Below are 21,769 nucleotides of genomic sequence, written 5' to 3' on the forward strand. Positions count from 1 at the left end.
GAATTCAAAAATGGAGACTCAATTGAAGATACTAGTATTGTAGTACAAGTACATGAATACAGCTATCACCCAGATACTGTTCGTCAATGTATGATATCCATCGCATATTCACATTTGCATAACATAAATTCAGAAATTGAAACCAAATCCCCGACCCACGTATGTTGACTTCATGTGCATCTATATAACTTCCTAATTTGGAGGAATGCTACACTTTCACGAACTACTGAGTACTGATCCCTAATCAGAAACTCCTCTATCCATTCAAATGATAAGACCTATTCACCACAAAACCACTCCTGCATTACCAATACTCCATCCCCACACGCTTGAACTTCCATAAAGTCGCTGACTTTGAAATTTCCGTATCCCATTCATCCCTCAACTGCTCCAGGATGCAAAACATTTTCCAGTTATATCACACATCTATACCACAGACAAAAATACAAATAAATAATGCACAACTAAAATTTCTTATTTTTTCCTTATTTATACAATAAAATCATTTACAATAAACTCAAAGCTTTGTGAGTGACGAATCTCGAAGACTAAAGGTGCTTGGTGAAGCATGAAAGAAAAAACCAGATTCAAAATCAGAAACAGTTCATTACAGTTAAACCTATACCAGACTCGAAAATAATAACAAAAGCACACACTTGAAAAATCAACAATCCAAAAAGGAAAAACAAAGTGTAAATAAAGAAAAAGATAAAAATGGAAGATAAGTAATAGCGAGATAGTGAGTGTTAAAGTGAGAAGTTAAAAAGCATGGAACCTGGTTGGGTTGAAGAAGACGCTATGAGAGAGAAGAAGAAGAAGAAGAGAATGTGAAGAGTGAAGAATAATAGAGGAGGGAGGGAGGGGTAATAAGAGAAGAGAAGAGAAGAGAAGAGAATCAGAGAATATAGACGAAAGCACGCAAAAACGGTGAAGCTTTTTTGTTAACGAGAAAGTGTAGACCAGAATTTCTTTGTTGTCAAACTCATCAACACCACCAACATCAAATTATTTGAGACTCCTTTTAATCAAATTAAATCATTCTTATGCAATTTATTATGCATTATTTGGTTGTAATAACAGAATAAGATAAAATATTAGAATAAGACATAAATAATATAAACATAAAAATTAATATTTTTATATTTGATGGTAAATTAGATTATATTTATTATTTTTTATTATATAATATATAAAAATATTAAAAATTATTATAATTTATTACTTTTGTTAATTATTTTTAATTATTAACTTAATTTTTTTAGTTTAATAATCTAAAAATATATTTTAGTCTATATTTTTAAATATTAATAATTAATTTATGATAACAAATAAATAAATTATCATGATCTTTAATATTTTTTTATAATATATATTACATTATTATTTAAAATGTGTTTTTTCATTATATTAAGAAAAAATATTTGACTCTTTGAAGGTATATAAAAGGCTTAGAGAAGGGAGGAGTTAAATTTATGACTTTTTTTTTAGCTTAATGAATTAACCCTTTTGAAATGAATTTGCGGTCTAAATCTGTTTGAATTAAGCAGCGGAAAATTTATGAGACAATTTCATTTTGTCTCACGAATATAAAAAAACAAGACAAAGTAGAGAAGAAAAAAGCTAACACCTCCATGTATCCTGATTCGGTTGCTTGTGCTATGCAACATATGTCCAGTCTCCTCCACAACAATGGAAGAATTTCCACTATAGTTAAAAGTATTACATACACTAATTCCACAGGATTGACACAATTTTTCACTCTCAAATTCTAACCTAACTTGACATTGGCTATGCTAATACCTAACTCTTCACTCTTAGTGCTCACCCAACTAAGAAAGGGGTACCTCACTGGTACTGGATACAAGACACAAACATACCTAAAGAAATCTGAAAATAACTCTAGACTTTTCTCTTAAGTGTATCATTCGGCCTCTTTTCACTCTTGGCTTTTACTTGAATTCTCTCATTATGCCTTTTCACTTTAGAAATTACAGAAAGATAAACATAAAAAAGAGAATTACAATCTGTAAAACATGAAGGAGATTGATTTCTTCAATAGCCTCTTTGCTATGTGAAAAACCATATTAGCAAGCCTCTGATTTAGTTCTTCATACTGGCGGAATGCACATTTGACTAGGAAACACTGTCCAATTAGATAAACTTCTTCAAAGACCCTTTCTCAAAATATACACCTCAAAAACACTGATTTTCTCTCCTTGGTTCTGAATGAAGAAAAATCTTCTTTTATCTCCTTGGCTTATGAGTCATACCATGAAGTTATGGGAAAGGGTGATAGAATGGAGGTTGAGAAAAAAGACACAAGTAATAGAGAACCAATTTGAATTTATGCCAGGTAGATCTACCACTGAAGCGATATACCTATTAAGAAGGATGATGGAGATGTATCGTAGTAATAAAAGGAATCTACATATGGTGTTTATTGATTTGGAAAAAGCGTACGATAGGGTATCATGATAGGTAAGCTTAAGCTTAAGCAACTGTATTCAGCTGAGTTAGTTACAATATAACTAGTGGGCTTTGTTGCTGTTAGGCCTGTGGCTCAATTGGTTAGTTAGTTGTAATAGTTAGTTAAGCCTTAAGCCACTAGCTGCTGTTTAGAACTAGTTGATGCTGGAACCTTCCAGTGACTCACACTCAAGCTACAACTATAAGTAGCAACTCTTACTGCTACAGTAACAGCAGAATTTATGCACACTCATCAAGTTCTTAGTGATTTCAGGTACATGCAACAATTTTTTCATCAAGAACAACTTAGAGCTTAAATCAGACTTAAAACACGAATTACCAACAAAATTGATTTGCAAACCTGTACCGTTGCCTATCACAACTTGCTCATCTCCTCCGTACTCCTCCTTTTCCATTAGATTCTGTTCATCATGTGTCATGTGATGCGTAGCACCTGAATCAGGGTACCAATTTGGGTCTTGAATGGTTGCTGGAGTTGCCAGCACATTGCTGTAATTGGCTGCGGGTTGGGAAATCTGATTGTTGTATCCTCCTTCATTGTAGCCTGCATCATATTGATCTTCACTGTACCTATACCAACACGTCTTTGCTGTGTGGCCTATTTTGTCACACACTTGACACTGTGGTTTGTCAAATTGACTATAGCCTCTTTCTTGATTATAGCCTCTTGAATCCCCATAGTTTCTTGAGTCACCGTAATTTCCTCTTCCATACTGGCCCCTTCCATAACCAGAAGCGGATTGTCCCTGTGCTGTTCTGCCTCCATTGTATTGTTCTTACATCACTCTGCCACCTGCATATGAGCCTCTGCCTCCTCTGTACGGTCTGCCACCTCTGCCTCGAAAACCACCTCTAAATCCACCTCTTGACTGCTGATTTTGCCCTGGTTGAATGTGCTGAGCTAAATTGGCTTGAACAAAAGCTTCTGGTCTTCAAAATCTTGCTAACATGCTTTCATGTGCTAAAAGTAAGGCTTCTAATTCTCCTACTGTTATTCCTTGATATCTTGTTGTGGTTAGGACAGAGGTTATAAGCGATGAGTATTCTTCGGTTAAACCATTCAAGATCGCATTCACATGGTCACTTTCTTTTATAGGTTCTCCTACGGAAGCTAAAGCATCTATGGTTCCTTTTATAGACAACACATAATCAGTAACAGAAGCACCAATCTTAATAGTACTTAGCTGGTTCTTAAGCTGCATTACTTTTGCCTTGATCTGAGAGGAGAAGTGATCTTCCAGTCTCTTCCAAACCTTACATGTATAGGTGCATCCAACCATCCTTGTTGTGAACGGTTTGCTCATTGAAGCTAACAACCATGACTTGAGGAGTGCATCTTGCCTCTTCCATTTTTGGAACTCAGGGTTCACTGTACCAGATCCACCGTTCTCTGACACTAGGAACTGCAAAGGGATTTCTTCTCCTGTAATATGATTCAACATGTCATTTCCTTCAATTTTTAATTCTACTTGATCTTTCCATTGAAGATAGTTGTCCTCGTCCAACTTCATAGAGATTGGTGTTGCTGTGAAACCTTGAGTCATTGTGGCTGAAATTCAATTGAGTCAGATCTTGCACTTTCTTGCGGAAGTAGTGGTACCGTGGGCTCTGATACCATGAAAGGTATCAAGAACCTTGGTTGAAGGTTGAAGAATTAAAGAAGAAGAAGGAGATTAGAGAGAAGAGAGTGAAGAACGTAAATGTGTAATTGTGTATATTGAAAAGCTGTTACTGTAGCAGTAAGAGTTGCTACTTATAGTTGTAGCTTGAGTGTGAGTCACTGGAAGGTTCCAGCATCAACTAGTTCTAAACAGCAGCTAGTGGCTTAAGGCTTAACTAACTATTACAACTAACTAACCAATTGAGCCACAGGCCTAACAGCAACAAAGCCCACTAGTTATATTGTAACTAACTCAGCTGAATATAGTTGCTTAAGCTTAAGCTTACCTATCATGAAACTTTCACCTTCTTCTTGTGTTGTTGTATTTTGATCATCATGCATCATTTAGTTTAAATGTTTGTGTGCATGCACCGTTCAACATGCTATAAAGCATTATTTTAAAGAGGAGTATTAGCGTAATAAATTTTGTGATTTGTAGCCATTAATTAATTATCATTGATATTTTTAAAGATGTGAAATTTTATTTAATGGTGTGAAATTGTTTATTTTTTTATTTTTAATTAAATATTGACCAAATTTTAATAAAAACGCTGTTCCTAGACTTTTTCTATTCTAAATCTTTGTACTTGATAGCATAAAATTTAAATAATATTTGTAGTTTTGTACACCCTCTATTTTTCTGGATTAATATATTTTTTCTTTAAAAAAATATCTCAAAGCACTTTATTTCATTATATTTATTAAGAAAATATATTAGTGATAATATATTTTGCAAATTCAAAGTTTAGTGTTGCTTCAATATAAAAAAAAAAAACCAGTGTTACTAAGTTTTTTTTTCAGAAGAAAAGTTAAAATCCATATTTGCTAAATAAAACTATTATTCTTTAAACTTTTAAAATATTAGAAATATTTGATCTTTTTAGTTTATATAATATTAAAAAAATTTAAGAATATTTTAAATAATTGGTAATTATTGGAAGCAACGAAGTTTTGGGAATCCAAAATGGAAGAAGCGATAAGAACAAGGAAGAATTTTGGGCACAATATAAATACGCTTCAGAAATACTACTATATTGCACATGGAGATTTAATGGTCCGAAGTTTTATAATTAAATTACATGAATAATAGCACGGAATTGAAGCCAATTCAGGAAATTTCCCATTCTATGCTCTTAAGGTAAACCCTCAAATCTGTAAGTAAAACATGTTTGGCAATTGTTAATTATTAGAGGGAAAAAAACCATTCAAACAGACATATATAAAAAAGATACTTATAATTTGTCTAATTCTTTTATCTATCAAAATATATTGAAGAGAATAAAGCAAGAATAAGAATACAGTACAATTGTTTTCTAATTTTATCTTTATCCCTATTATGTGCAATAATTTTGTATTTTCTATAATGAATCACATGTTAAGCACAACCTTAACCACCTTTGAAGTAACAGACGACACATACATAATAACGATCAATTTTCAAATTGTAGCAGAAAGTGACAACGCAAAAGACAAAATAGTCTAAGATTTTCAAAATGATTTTAATATATTCAGTGCTTAGTGTTTAGTATATTTAGAAATGCTACATTATATGTTTTGGAGCTGAAGATTAATTAATTCGAAGATTGAAAAGCATAAGTTCAATTCTGAAAAGTGGCACTTTATTCTAAGATGCTCTGCTTTTCAGTTGGTCTAAAATCAAAAGTCAAAATGCTTCATTCCAACTAATTGTGGCTTCTGCAATATCTCAGTTCGCTGGTTTTAATATAACTCTCAAAGAACGTTACCCCTTTAAAAATGCGATAAATTATTGTTAGTGTAGATTTTATGTAGGAATCACAACTCAGCAGCTTTAAAGTAGATATTTAACTAATAATCAAATATCCTAATTATAACTGATTTCAATTTGTCAAAGTTCTTCAGTTGCATGACGAACATAGCTATTTAGGTTGTAAAGTTTTTAAACGAATACAAATATATATTAGTTATGTCACAATTTTAGTTATGCACATGCACATTTCGTCATAAAGTAAAATAGTTATCAAAAATCATTGAATTATAATTCGAATGACATACTCTTTCTATACTCACCTAAAAAGTTACGGGTTTGAGTCTTCCTATTTTTAGTAAAAATAAAAAAATAATTACCAAAAACATATTTAAGAAAAGTATATCAATTATAAAATAAAAAGATATCACATTTAATTTAAAATCTTAAAATAATAAATTTACGAGTCTTTCATTTTATATATGATTTACTTTCTTATGTTATTTTTGATGTATGAGTAATTTCTTCTCTCTCAACAAAATGATGCGTATCTTGTTAATATTTTGGGGTCCATAGAAAAAGCCATGAGTTGCTTCCTTGAGTTGTTGTTTTGTTGGGCCTGAAGCTTACTTACTATATGTGGTCCAAACAAGTTTTATACAACCAACCCGTTTGTAACATAGGTTATAATCTAACTATCCAAAAACAGAAAATAGAAACAAAAACTCCAGTCCAAAAGAATAAAGAAAGTGAAAGAAACCCAGTCCCAAAAAAAAAAAAAAAAAAGGAAAAACAGCAATTATTTGTTTTCCTAATTTTAGTTGGCCACTCGGCCACTATTACGCTTTGTCTAACTCTCAACATAAAACTAATGTATTGAATAATGGAATTTACCAGAAATTAATAATTTTATATTACTAATTTACTATATCAAAAGATTACACACTATGAAACTCATTCCATTATTAATTAAGTATTCTTTTGAAATTTTATTTTTCGACAATAAATATTCACTTAGTAAATTAATCTAACATTTTTACTTTTTCAGGTACTTCTACATTAATGAATACAAGAGAATAAAAGGTTTGGTTGAGGGTTTCTATAAAAAATTAAAAATAAAATTATTTTATTAGAAAGATAAAATTTTCAATAGTAATAAATGTTTATAAATTAACTTCATCTAAAAAAACCTTCCCATTTTTTTGAGTTTACAAATCTTTTTCTTTTTAGTTTTTAATAAGGGTCCTAAAAACAGAATTTATCAAATAAAAATACTACGAATATATATATATATATATATATATATATATATATATATATTTATTGTAGTTACACATCCAAATTTTTATAATAACTAAATTTAATTAAGTTGGTTTAAACTTAACAAAAACTAATTTAATTAGTGAAAGTGTATAAACACACTCTAACTTTCAGTGGCATCTTGCACTTCCTCCTCTTTTTCGTATTTTTTCTTTTTTTTGCTTTCTTTCTTCTTCTTTGCATATAATTATTGTATTTTTTTTCCTTTTTTCTCTTCATCTTTCTGGTGATTTTTTATAGTATTATATATGTCTTTTTTTTATTTAATTTTTTTAATTTTTTTAAATTTTTTTAAAAGGGTAAAACAAGAAAAAAAAGAAGATGATGATAACGAAAAAAGAGATGATGAGGAGTTTTGAATTATGCAAAATTTATTAGAAAATAACACCAAAATATCTTAATAATAATACCGAAACTTCTTAATTTTGATACCAAAATTGAACTACAAAAATATAGTTTCTTTAATGCTGTATTTTTTTTTTGCTTCTTATGATGATGATGGTGATGATAATAATGATGATGATGATGATAAAGAGGAGGAGTAGTAGTTTTGAATTGTTATTCTGAATTTTTTAGGAGTATTACTTTTCATATTAGACTTGAATAAACATGCATTACAATCTTATTTAATTGAAGGAATGTAATAAATAAATTGCATATTAAAGATCACAAGATAGTATCGAAATTACTTGAATGAACATGTTTATATTATATTGCAATCTTATTTGGTTGAATGAATATAGTTTTACACTTATTGGATTGAATTCTTGACAGAACCAAAAAATACCGAAATTTTTAATTTTGATATCGAAATGTTGCTACAAAAACTAAAAATGTCTTAATTTTGACACCAAAATTTTACTACAAACACATAAATGTCTTCTTAGTATTTTTTTATGCTTCAATGAGAGATTCTTTTTTTCCTCTACTTACTAACTAAAGATAATGAGAAAAAATATTCTAATTTAGTGTTCTAATCTTTCTAAATAATCATATGATGATCAAGATAACCAAGAATAAGAGGAGGAGGAAGAGTTGTTGTTGTTTTGAATTGTTTTATTTTTTATTTTTTTTAAGAGTATTCCTTTTCATACTAGACTTGAATGAACATGTATTACAATCTTATTTAATTGAATGAATGTAAAAAATAAATTGTATTTTAAAAGATCACAAGATATCTAACACCGAAATTACTTGAATGAATATGTTTGTACTGTATTAAAATCTTATTTAGTTGAATGAATGTAGGTTCACATTTATTGGATTGAATTCTTGTAAGAAATAAAATATCAAAATTTCTTAATTTTGATATCGAAATGTTGCTATAAAAATAGAAATTTCTTCTTTAATATTGCATTTTTTATTTTTTATTCTTTTTTTATGTTGTTCTTACTTCTTTTAAAAGCATTGTTTCTTAATTAGACTTAAATACATACTTATTGGATTGAAATTTTACATGTGTAAAAATTTGAAAGAAAATAAAGGAGAAAAAAATACTGTAATTTATGAACGGCATTTATGATGATGATGATGGAGGAGAAGGAAAAAAAAGAAGAAAAATAAATTCAAATGAAAAAAAAAGAGGAGAAAGAAGTACTGATAGTGACGACCACGACGATAACGAAAGAGAAATATGAGAAAAAGGAGGAGAATATGAAGAGGCAATAGCAACAACAATGTATGAAAAGAACAAGCGCGTGAACAAAAAATACATTATAATAATTTAGTTAGATTTAGTTAAATAAATGACTTGGACATAGAGTTTTTCTGATATTGATTTACATAATTTTTTTTAACTAAATAATAAACAGAGAAAATAACTAAATATATTATAAAAATAATTAAATCTCATATCAATATAATAATCAAATTTATTTATAATATTATAATAAAAAATATGAAATATTAAATATATATACTTTTATAGAATTTAATTTTGTGTATTATAAAAAGTTTTACATAATCGTATAATCGTATTCATTCTTTTAGATGATTATTCACACAGTTAATATAAAAAATAGTTATTTTTATTAATGTGATATTATTTAATTAAATATATATATAAAATTATTTTATATTAATAAAGTATCAAATTAAATTTATTTTTATATACAATAATTAGTTGATGATTAAGTTTTAGTAAACATGTAACATAATTGGCAAATAAAATTCTGAAAACAGTTAAAACAACCTGATGCAATTAATGAATATATATATATATATATATATATATATATATATATATATATATATATATAGAACTCTTTACAGTTTTATATATGAAAGAGTAGAATTGATATTGTTTAGCTTAAAATAATAGAAAAATGTTATATGTATTATTATATACGTTGTGTGCAATGAGAAATAATGTACTAAAAAATTATACAGTAAAAAAATACACTTAATAATGTACTAAAAAATAATAAAAATTAATTTTTTACAATAACAATGATGATGATAGTAAGGAAAAAAAAAAAAGAAATGGAAGATAGGCATGTATAAAAGCAAAGAGAGCGTGGGAGGGAATATAGACGATTATTGACAGTGTGAGCGTGTCATCATTTCCTCACTATATTTCGTAACTACCATTCTTCCATCTTCAGTTACGCGCAAATTAAACTCATCACATCTAATACTCTTCACTTTCTCCCCTTTCGCTCGACGGAAAATGAGTCGGAGAATGTCTGGTGCTCTTCTTCTTCTTGCTTTTGTTGTGGTTGCAACCAGCAAATGGCGTGTGGTGGCGGAGCTGCACCATGTCGTTGGTGGTGATCGTGGCTGGGATCCCGATTCTGACCTCCTTTCATGGTCTAATCACAGGGTCTTTAGGGTCGGAGACCAAATCTGTAAGCTTCTATTTATTTCTTCTTCTTCCATTTCTTTACATTATTTTTCTTGCTTTCTATATTTAACACTATTAAATACGATGAATACTCATATGCAGTTATCTTATTTGAAATTGATAGTTAAAAAATGTTAAATAATAATTTAATCAAATATATTAAATTATTTAACTATTTTTAACTAACAATTTTTTGTAAATATAAATATATAAAAAAATTTATTATTAAATATTTGTTGAGTTTATATACCATGGATAACTCCACCTCACACTCTCTAATAATAAAATATTTATAATCTGTATAATTTCTCATATATATGTTAGTCCCTTATTTGTAAAAAAAAAAGGCATATTAAAAGTTAAAACATGACATAAAAGTTTTCCATTGTTGGATTTAGTTGGATGTTCATAGACACCTCGTTTAATGTCTAAGTATCTAAACAACTCTTCTAAGGAAAGAAAATAACTGAAAAAATGTGATACTTTTACTTGCTTGTTTAAAAATCTTTTGTATTATTACCTGTGGGTATTGCCCTTGATTTTGTTCTTTTTCATTATTGTTTTGATGATTCTCAATCTGTTCGAAGCTTCCTATTCGTTTGTCATATGGCTTGGGACCTGGAGACACTGGGACCTCTACTTTGTGTCTTTTAACTTATATGAGAAAGAATGAGAAAAAAATTAAAAATGATCTTATACTTATAAAAATGACTAGTCTTAATTGAATACATTAATATGGTTAAATTTTTTGTGGGGTATGTGGCACGTGCCAAAATGGGCAGGGTTCACATATTCTGTGGCGCTATGTATTGATGTTGTTATTTTGAAGTAGACCCATCTTATAAACTCCTCACTCTTCAATCTCCCCCTCAAATGTGAGCCTTCACATCAAGCATCAACTCCCCTCTAGCACCTCCACCACCATGAGTATTTGTCCATCACACCGCCGCAAAACACTGCGGGACACGCCACCCGAACTACCTTTGCCGGAAAGACTTTCGATGCTTCACCTTGAATACTCCTTAAACCAGACCGATTAAACCATCGGCTCTGATACCACTTTGTTGGGTTAACCGTGAGGAACTCTCGACTACCGGAGAGATTTCGGGGAGGAATCAAGCGAGAGAACATAAGATGAGAAGACACCACATTCAACTCAAAACCTTAAGGCGTCAAGTTAATGGGTCTCTCATCTTATAAACTCCTCACTCTTCCTTGCTTTCTTTAATGTGGGACTAACTTCAACACTCCTCACACTTGCAACACTAACACTTTGCTAGGACAATCGCTGACTTATTGTCCATCATGATCTTGGTGGATTCAGCTTGCTCAAAATGAAGTTCCTTCAGTAGTATCTTCAGCCAAATTGCATGACATGCACAGGCAGTGGCAGTAACATATTCAGCTTCACAAGTTGAAAGAGTGACTATAGGTTGTTTCTTTGAACACCAAGAAATTGCATTATTCCCTAAAAAGAAAATAAAGCCAGTAGTACTCTTCCTGTCGTCAATATCCCCAGCATAATCACTATCACAATAACCCATTAATTTGAATTCATCTAAAGCTGAATAAAACATGCCATACTCAAGAGTGCCTCTAAGATAGCGAAGAATTCTCTTGGCTGCCTTCATGTGGGTTTCTGTTGGATTTTCCATGTAATGACTAACTAACCCAACTGAAAATAAAATGTCAGGTCTGGTACAGGTCAAATACCTTAAACTCCCAACGAGACTTCTGAATAATGTTTGATCAACTTTCTTACTCCTTCTTCCTCTTTGGAAAGTTTGAATCCACACTCTATAGGTGTATTGGTAGGATTGCAGTTTAGCATGTTGAGTTTCTTCAATAGCTCTCTTGCATAAGCCTCTTGTGAGATGAAAATTCCATCCTTCATTTGTTTCACTTCAATTCCCAGATAATAAGACATTAGTCCCATATCACTCATCTCAAATTCTTGAGTCATTACTTTCTTAAATTCTTCAAACATTATTTGATTGTTTCCTGTGAATATAAGGTCATTCACATAGACACAAACAAATAACAAATTTTCTCTTTCCTCTTTTACATAGAGTGCATATTCATAAATGCACCTAGTGAAACCATTATCTTGAAAATACGTATCAAGATGATCATTTCAAGTTATTGGAGCTTGCTTCAGTCCATATAAGGCCTTTTTAAGCCTTAACACTTTATCTTCGCAACCCTCAACAACAAAACCCAAAGGTTGTTCAATATAAACTTCTTCCAGAAGATTACCGTTTAGAAAAGCAGACTTCACATCCATTTGGTGGATTTTCCAGTTGTTCTGTGCTGCAAGTGACAACAATAGCCTTATCGTCTCCAAGCGAGCAACTGGAGCAAACACCTCATCATAATCTATTCCTTGCTTCTGCTTGTACCCTTTTGCAACGAGTCTTGCCTTATATCTTTCTACATCTCCTTTAGAGTTCTTCTTAACTCTGTAAACCCATTTGACTCCAATAGCCTGATGACCACTTGGAAGTGATGCAAGTTTCCAAGAGTTGTTCTTCTCAATTGCTTGAATTTTTTCCTGCATAGCTCGTATCCATTTTTCATCTTTGACAAGTTCTTTAAAACTTAAAGGCTCATCATTGGAGAGTAAACACAATAAATTTTCATCCTCTAGCATTTCTGTTTGCTTATAGAGATCAGGGAGACTTCGATATCTGTGAGGGCCTTCGCTTGAACTAGAGGATGGAGATAACGATGATGATGCTAGTGGGGTTAATGCTGGTGTTGAAGGATCGATTTCGCTTTGCACTTCTTACATCGGGACTTCTTTTTCCTCAAAATAAGGCAGAAAATCATAAGTGACTTCATTTTGTGTACTCCAGTCTCACTTTGCATTTTCTTCAAACTCAACATCTCTGCTTATTATTACTTTATTATTTATGGGATTGAAGAATTTGTAGCCTTTAGTATTCTCCTCATAACCAATAAATACAAGCTTTTGGCTCCTATCATCAAGCTTCGATCTTTTTTGCTCAGGAATTTGGACATATGCAATAGATCCAAATACCCTTAAATGTGATACATTAGGCTTTAAACCACTCCATACTTCTTGAGGTGTTATATCTCTCAAACTCTTGGTATGTGAGCGGTTTGAGAGATAAATTGCACATGCAACTGTTTCTCCCCATAACTCTTTTGGTAATGACTTACTTTTTAACATCGTTCTTGCCATATTTAAAATTGTCCTATTCTTTCTTTCAGCAACTCCATTTTGTTGAGGCGATCTAGGAACAGTTAGGGGACGTCGAATACTATGATTTTCACAAAACATCTTGAATTCATTTGAAGTGAATTATCCACCTCTGTCAGTTCTGAGAGCTTTTATCTCATAGCCACCTTCTTTTTCAACGAGGGCTTTAAACTTCTTGAATGCTTCAAATGCTTCGCTCTTTTGCTTCAAGAAATAAACCCATATTTTTCTTGAATAATTATCAATGAAAAGCAAAAAATAGGCGCTCTTACCAAGTGACAAAGGCTTGATAGGTCCACAAACATCCGCGTGGATAAGCTGAAGTGGCTTGATAGCTCTTGATTTGGACTGCTTTGGAAAACTCTTTCTTGAATGTTTTCCAAGTAAACAAGCTTCACATAGCTGATGAGGATGATCAATTGTTGGAATTCTTTTTACCATCTTCTTTGTTCCTAATTCTTTGAGCCCACCAAAATTTAAATGTCCATATCTCATATGCCAAATTCATGGTAGATCTTCAATACATGACTTCAAACATATAGCTCCACCGCTTCTCATGTTTAACAAGAACATACGATTTCTTGTCATAGAAACCTTAGCAATAAGATTTTCATTTTTATCTCTAAGCCAAAGATAGCGATCTTCCATGACTATCTTGCAACTATTCTTCATAAGTTGTTCAATACTCAAGATATTATTCTTTATCTTTGGGATGTAATAAACATTGGAAAGAACCTTATGATATCCATTCTTCAGCTTGAATAGAATCGTCCCTTTGCCATCGATCTCTACTTTTGATTCATCACCAAAACGCACGTGTCCTTTTACGTTGGTGTCGAGTGCTACAAATTTACTCCTATCACCTGTCATATGGTTGCTAGCTCCATTGTCAAGATACCATGTACTATCTTCAGAATTTTGATCTTCCTTGAGCGTAAGGAATAATGTTGGTTCTTTAATATCTTCACTATGCACAACAAGTTTATTTTCTTCTTCTTTGGATGTCTGACACTCCCAAGAATAATGTCCATTCTTTCCACATGAATAGCATTCAATGTGTCTTTTGTCAACTATTCTTCCTCTTCCACGACCTCGAACAAAATTTTGATTTCTTTTCTCTTGAGAATAATTTTTCTCATCTCTTCCTCTTCCGTAACCACGTCCTCGTCCTCGTCCACGGCCTCGACCTCGTCCTTGTCTTCCACTTTCGTTGGTTTTTCCTCTACCATTCTACAAAAATTTTGCCTGCAACACATACTCCACACGTCTTGCTTGCCTTTATCCATTCTTTCTTCATGGGCCCGTAAGGAACCATTCAACTGATCAATAGATATCGTATCCAAGTCTTTGGACTCCTCAATGGCTACCACCACATGGTAAAATTTTGAGTTGAGAGAATGAAGATTTTTTTCAACAACACGAACATCTTCTAATTTTTCTCCAAGCCTTTTCATTTGGTGCACTACCGTCAAAATTTTGGTGAAATAATCCGAAATGGATCCAGTCTCCTTCATCATTAGAGACTCAAACTCAGCCCTTAGAGTTTGAAGACGAACCTTCTTCACCTTTTCAACTCCTATGACGGAATTTTGAAGAGTATCCAAAGTTTTTTTTTGCATTGGTTATATCATCAATTTTCTCAAACATATCATCATCCAAACCTTGAAGAATGATAGTAAGTGCACATTGATATTTCTTTCTTTTATTTTCTAATTCTTCCTTCTGAGCTTCTGTTAGTTTCTCCACATTTTCTGGTTCTACATAACCTTTCTCAACCATCTCCACACTCCTTGAGCACCGAGAATTGCTTTCATTCGAGCTGCCCAATTATCATAGTTGAGCTTAGATAATTGTGGGTATTGAAAAGATAAAGTAGTTGCTTTTGACGAAGACATTTTATAAGTGGCTCTGATACCACTTTGTTGGAAAATAAAAGAACAAGGCACACACACTCACGAAGAATATAAAATGAAGAGGAATGTATGTATTGAATGTATTTATATGTTGTTATTTTGAAATGATTGTTACATATGTATTTATATCTTTCTTTGACATTTAAATTTAATACATCCTAATAAACAAATGATTTAAATTAAAACTAAATATAGATAATTTATTCAAACTGTAGTTTCTATTCATTCTTGAATTCTAACCATCAAATTTATTTTTAACATAAAGCAGAGAAGAATATGAAGCATGTGATGTGAGGAACCCTATCAGGATGTACAACGAGGGACTACATACCGTACCACTTGAGAGGGAAGGGATCAGCAGGGGCGGAGCTAGATAAAATATTAGAGGGGGGCCAAAAATATTTATCCAATAAACTAAGATTAAAATAAAATTTTAAGGGGGGGCTAAACTAAAATTTACATATAATTTACATGTAAAAAATTAAAATTAGGGGGGCCATCGCCCCCCTTTCCCACCACCTAGCTTCGCCCCTGGGGATCAGGTACTTCGCCAGCACAGACCCTCAAAACTGCAAGACTGGTCTTAAGCTACACCTTCACGTTCTTCCCAAGGATCATGATCATCATGATAACGCACCCCCAGTCACCAAAACAGTTGAGGCTGTTGCACCCTCTACCCCTTCTTCTGCTTATTCTCTCTCTTATCATTATTGTCATGGAACGATTCTTGCGCTCGTGCTTATGTTCTTTGTCACCATGCTCCTTGCTTAGCTTCTTCATGCATGGTACAAGCAAGCACATATATTTACATGTATGAGAGGAGAACAATAATACAGAATATTTTCAGATCTTTCCTCTTATGTATCTTATTTTTTTTTAAAAAAGGAACATATTATTGTTTTATGAATGATTAAATTGGTTACCTGTGCTTACAGAATTTCTGTGTGTTCTCTAATTTGTGAATTTTACAAAGTCCGCTGATTCTGTTTGTTCTACTTTTGTTGGTTGCATTTTGTTTCAAATAGTAAATATTATGTAAAAAAAAAAATACAAATGCTTTTCTCATTTTATAATGAATTTAACTTTGATACATTTGCAACATAAAAAAATTTTAAACTGTTGACCAATTAAAAGTTGGCGTGACGAGAAAGGGAATTATATATCCGTTGTTATTTTGGCGCTAATACTCCTAAACCTAAAGAATGCAGAGTTCGGATTCGAAAACCCAATGGAATTATATAGCAGAATAAGGCAGTCCAGTGAGTAAATAATTTCTGATTTTTTCTTTGTCCCTATTTTGCTAGCAAATTCTCCTGCTTCATCAACTACATATGAAGAGAAGAATGGAAACCTGGTAAATGGGTATGGAGGCAATTCTAATAAAAAAAATTATGTTTTCTGATTTATTATTTTTTTAAAACTTCGTAGCAGTGCCTGGAGAGAACCCTTGTGCAGCGTGTGACAGTGAATGGTGCGTGTGCTTGTGTTATGACCAAAAATAGATTAGAAAAAACTTAATTGATAGAAAACCAGTCATAATGATGTCCAAAATGTCAAGAATATACAAGGCATATTAAGTATCAACTGTTCTTTTGTTTTCTATATGAAGCTGCATCATCAGTCGCAGCCAATTATTGGGATAAAACATTTACAGCCATCTCTCAGGACAACAGAACTGGATCCATTTTTTCCGTTTGAATGCTACATCATCAACCACATTCAATAGGTGGGGCAGTTGATTTTCACTTATCTCTCAGGATAACATAACTGGGTCTATTTGAAGTTGGATTTCTCTGTATTTTAGATATTCTTTTCAGGATCTCTGCAAATGCATCCTTATCCTGCACATAGAAGAGGCAGAAACCTTCAAAAACTGAACCGGGGAGAATACCAACAGTCCAATATAACTTCACAGATGTATTATAGGAATAATCAAGCAAATATATCAGTTTAAAACGAGGGTAAAGGCATATTAGCAGAAGCAGAGCTTACCTCTTTACATCTTAGTCTTGCCTTAAATTTAGCTACAAGATCCTGTGTGGTCACTCGAGTCTTTTGCTTAAACACAGCTCTGATTTCTTCTTCACTCACAGGTCCAGAAGCTGAAGTGGAAGTCCCAGGCTTTTGACGATGATGATGATGGCGGTGGTGGGGCCGAACCTTTTGCAGATGCATTACTTTTAGAAGCAGTCCCGTGTACATCTTTACCGGATGACTTTTGTTCCTGAGTCAATAAGATAACAAAGAAAGTTCGATAGTAGTAATCCTAAGTTCCTCTTGTAATCCAAGAACCGGAAAAAAATATTTGACAATACATTTCAAAAATCCGGGAAAAAATATTTGACAAATATTAACTATTTTTTTATGTAATTTCCAATCCAAATCAACAAAGTGTGCTGTCAAACTCATATAAGTAAAATTTTGAATTGAAGTCCAAGTGTTAGTGGTTAGACATACTCTACCACAATTTGCCGAGAGAAAATCTTGCAACTTCATCTTCTCTTCAGCATTAAGAGCTCCAATGTCACGTGCTAATGTAGTCTGTGAAGGAACTTTGAATGTTGCTTGTAGGGCATGCACAAATCTTCGGAATTTCGGGCTTTCAACGAAGCGAAATGGTAGCTCTTCCCCAATAAACATTTCCACAAGTGCCCTTTGAGCCTCCTCTTGGTCAAATTTGGAAGCACTGGGTGAATTTAAAGCACCATGCTCATCTATAGTCGGTGTGGTCGTTATTTTTCTTTTGTTCGAATCATTATTAGGATTTTGCTTGCATCTTCTCAAATGACCACCCATTGAGCTGGTTCCATTCCAATATTGTATTAAGCTACCACAATATTTGCATTTAGCCTTCTTCTCGGTATCATTCTCTACATCAAAATGATCCCAGACAGCTGACCGATCCTTACGAACACCTGACAGTGGAGAAGATGGTTGAGTGCTAGCGGACATCCCTGCTGCTTCAATATTACTGTTTTCAGTCATCTTGCTCTGCATATAAAACAAGGTGTACATAACTAAAAACATGGTGCCAAACATGCTAAAATTAACACACACTAATCCAAAGAAATAGCCGCCAATAAACTTCAGCATGATTCATAAACTAATCCATGTTCATATATCTCGCAAAGAAAAACACGGCCCAAAGATTATGAAATTAAAACTTCATATTAAGAATGATTTCAGCAAGATTCATAAACTATACACAGCCCAAAGAGAGACAAACAACTGATTGTACCAACTTAGTGTCTTGCATTTTATGAAAATAACATTATATTTGCAAAGAGATATATGTACATGGATTATGAGGCTATTTCACATAAACTTAAACAGTCTAAGCAAAAAATACTAAAATATTTTGCTAGCCATTCAAGTCAAGAGCCAATCTAGTTAGTAAGCTAGTTTTGCTCCATTCTACTATCATCACACAAATCATAAAGCCACTTGTACGTGGACCCCACCTCTCTAATACCCTGCCTTCTTGAATCCGTTTGCTAAGTGAAAACATAGAAACAAATAAAAAAAAGTGTTACAAATAACCAGGGCTAACGAAAAGCATAATAGTTAATAACCTCTGCAAAATTAATTCTGTTTTACAAACTGGCTACTAGGTTCGAAGAAAAATTTGGCATACTTACTAATTGATATTTACAATATTTTCCCAAAATATCCACAACTAATAAAAGAAAGTGACTATTTTCTTGGATCGATGCAAAGCTTCTCTGGAAACATAAATTCCTGAGCGTAAAATTCAAGCCAAAAGGGATCAAACTCTGAAGGAAATAGCTAAAATCCCAACTAGCTATTAACTCTGATATTAGAGAAATACTTATAAATGAAATTCGTAAAATCGAAGAATCATAGTCCTAAACTACAGGAAATAAGGTCAACAGAATTAACCGCCTCCACATTCTTTTCAACCCATCTTAACCAAGACACCCAACAGCCATTGGATCTCTCCGAAAACATCATTGGACGGCACAAATTAGCAACCACATAAAAGTAAAACATTCCAGCCCAGTTTCTCATCAAAACAGCCCAGTTCCAGCAACAATTTCAGCAATTTTGCAATAACGTAGTAAATTTTCACACAAGCAAACAATGTTCAAACCTATGAAGGGTAGGATTGGTGGAAGCAATTCATTCCCTCTTAATAGAAAAAAATCACATTAAAGTATTCTAAAATCTAAAAGCATACAGAAAAAACAATGTCACTATCCATATTTAATCAGAGAAGAATGTAGCACATCAAGAAGGAAGCTTTCTAAATCACAAATCAATAGTTAGAGTAGTTTTGTTATAGCTAGTTATGCTTTAGAGTTTAAGTCACCATTTGAAGTGCTATTTGGTAAATTTTCAAGTAAACTGCAGACTTTTATATTCACAACTCCTACTTCAACTGAAAACACCACACCAGATATGAATCTGTCCCCCACTACTATTTATGTTACATAATTGCTAATTTCAAGCAATAAGACTGTTATAGATGTAAGACATGAGATTTAGTTAAGTTCCCAAGCAATAAGACTATTATAGGTTCTAAGTGGATTTTGCTATCAAAAGAGACCGTTTAGGGATAACATTATACATTATACATTTGCTATCAAAAGGGACTGTTTAGGAGCATCACCATAGGGATAACATTATACATTTGCAGTATATATGCCATGTACGATTGCCTATGACATTTTATGATCTCAATGTAAAGACTCACAAATCATGGCTAATTTATAAAGCCAAAGAGATATTATGTTGGAAGACCAATACCACTCATGTTCATGGAAATGCAAGCCAAAAATACAGAATTCAATATAAAATATCATTAGCTTCCCATCTATAAAGTATGTAGCAAGATTCTTGGTATTGATACCAGGCCAAAATGGTGCTACTTAGAGGCAATAATATACATTAAGAACCACTATTAAATCTTGAAACTAACAACAAAGAGTAGAAGCAAGCAATCACATCACAATATTACCAATTAATAGCTGCTTCATTACTCAAATAACGATGAACAGAACAGAAGGATAACCAGAGATATCTACCTCAGCAGCACCCGAAGAGGATCCCAACCCTGCTGAGCAATCCCTGTGAGCATTAAAAAATTTGCATCAGTAAATAACTAAATATTTAGCATATCAATTTTAAACTTCAGGAAAAGTTAGATTCAGAAGCATCATTGTCGCACGTTCTTTTTCTGCCTGTTTCAAGATTCATAGCCACCTATGATTTTTAGAAAAAAAACAAACATGGTGATCTCAAATTCACTCAAGGGTGAACTGACTGTCCAGCCCTCTTGAAAATGAATGAAAGTAGAAACCCTAAAATTTACACGGGTAAGTCTTTCACACACAATAAGAATATTTTAGAAAACCAACACAACCCAGTGAACTCACTTTGTTGGAACTACAACTTTATAGTAAGAAGAAGGAGAAATGGGTGGTACTAACCGTGTGAGGCTGTGACCCATAGGCAAGAAGCACGAGCAGAGGCGAATGGAAGGCAAAAGAACCGGAAGCCCACACCTGTGACGGCGATCGGCGACGGTGAAGACGACGGCGGAGAAGACCAAAGGCAGAAGAAGAGAAACAGAGGTGAGGCCCGTTCAACGTTGAATCTTGAATGAGACAATAGGGTGCCGGTGCCAGTTGCTTGCTCCGGTGCCGGCTGCGGCGGAGACTACCCGGTCGAAGGAGAATAGGCGAAGGAGAAGAGGAACTGGATTTCAGAATTTGTGCGACTTAAGGTAGAACTGGTTCCCGAATCAGAAATTCAGAATTAGGGTTTTTTTGAAATCTTAATTTGGATCTAGATTTAAAATCATTTAAATGGATTGGATTAAAAATTAAATTATAAAATAAATATAATTTGATTTGAATTTATTTTGGTTTAAAACTGATTTTTTTAATGATTTGGTTTAAAATCTAAAATTTTGATTTCTTTTTGTCCATTCTTAGACACATGTTTTTCTTTTAATTTCAGTCTCGCCATCAGATTCGGTGATTCCAAATCGTTTGTATCATTAAATAGTCCCATAACAAAATATATTTTTTAAATTTTTTTAATAACTGCTAAATAGTTCTTTTTTAAATTTAATTACAAATTAACCCAATATACTTTATTTAATTATAAAAACTATTTTTTATTTTATAAATAATTATTTTATCATAAATCTATCATGTTTATTAACAATCAGGAACAAAAACAATAACGAATTAGATCTTCTATTGATGCTAATAAATTTTTTTGGCCATTCCAATCAATTAAAAGATTATATTTGATCCGTGATGTTCGTGATGAACCATAAAATCATGTTTGATTGAAAACCAATCGATTGGATTACAGTTTACCACTAAACAATCGATTAAAAATTGTAAGGAAGCGTGGTTTTCGCATAAATCAATCGATTGGTCATATTAACCAATCGATTGAACGATGAGTTAAATGTGAATTTTGTATAATTCAATCGATTGTTTAGAATTTCCAATCGATTGAATGCTTCAAAACAAGCTGAGGTCTTACAATTCAATCGATTATTGTAACAATCGATTGAATTCACCAAAATAATATGGATTTGCTAAATTCAATCGATTGAAGT

General features: G+C 32.4%; 2 protein-coding genes across 6 annotated transcripts; both read right to left on the reverse strand.

Moving 5' to 3' along the window:
* Positions 1 to 11,300: 11,300 nt before the first annotated feature.
* LOC140184020 (secreted RxLR effector protein 161-like) lies at positions 11,301 to 11,690 on the reverse strand. The gene has a single exon (XM_072234300.1). The coding sequence runs from the start codon at positions 11,688 to 11,690 to the stop codon at positions 11,301 to 11,303; it is 390 nt and encodes a 129-aa protein (XP_072090401.1).
* Positions 11,691 to 16,670: 4,980 nt separating this feature from the next.
* LOC112795979 (zinc finger BED domain-containing protein RICESLEEPER 2-like) lies at positions 16,671 to 21,121 on the reverse strand. Of its 5 annotated transcripts, XM_025838208.2 has the most exons (6): positions 20,622 to 21,007; positions 20,217 to 20,259; positions 18,633 to 18,665; positions 17,629 to 18,162; positions 17,164 to 17,395; positions 16,671 to 17,012 (listed from the first exon to the last, which is right to left on the reverse strand). In XM_025838208.2, the coding sequence occupies exons 1-5, from the start codon at positions 20,639 to 20,641 to the stop codon at positions 17,255 to 17,257; spliced, it is 771 nt and encodes a 256-aa protein (XP_025693993.1). In that variant the 5' UTR covers positions 20,642 to 21,007; the 3' UTR covers positions 16,671 to 17,012; positions 17,164 to 17,254. The 5 variants fall into 5 exon arrangements, with proteins under 5 accessions (XP_025693993.1, XP_025693994.1, XP_072091000.1 ...); XM_025838209.2 differs by lacking the exon at positions 18,633 to 18,665 and having other exon boundaries at positions 20,622 to 21,121; XM_072234899.1 differs by having other exon boundaries at positions 17,164 to 18,162; positions 20,622 to 21,000.
* Positions 21,122 to 21,769: the final 648 nt, after the last annotated feature.

Source organism: Arachis hypogaea, chromosome 4 (assembly GCF_003086295.3).
Source record: "Arachis hypogaea cultivar Tifrunner chromosome 4, arahy.Tifrunner.gnm2.J5K5, whole genome shotgun sequence".
Lineage (NCBI taxonomy): Eukaryota > Viridiplantae > Streptophyta > Magnoliopsida > Fabales > Fabaceae > Arachis > Arachis hypogaea.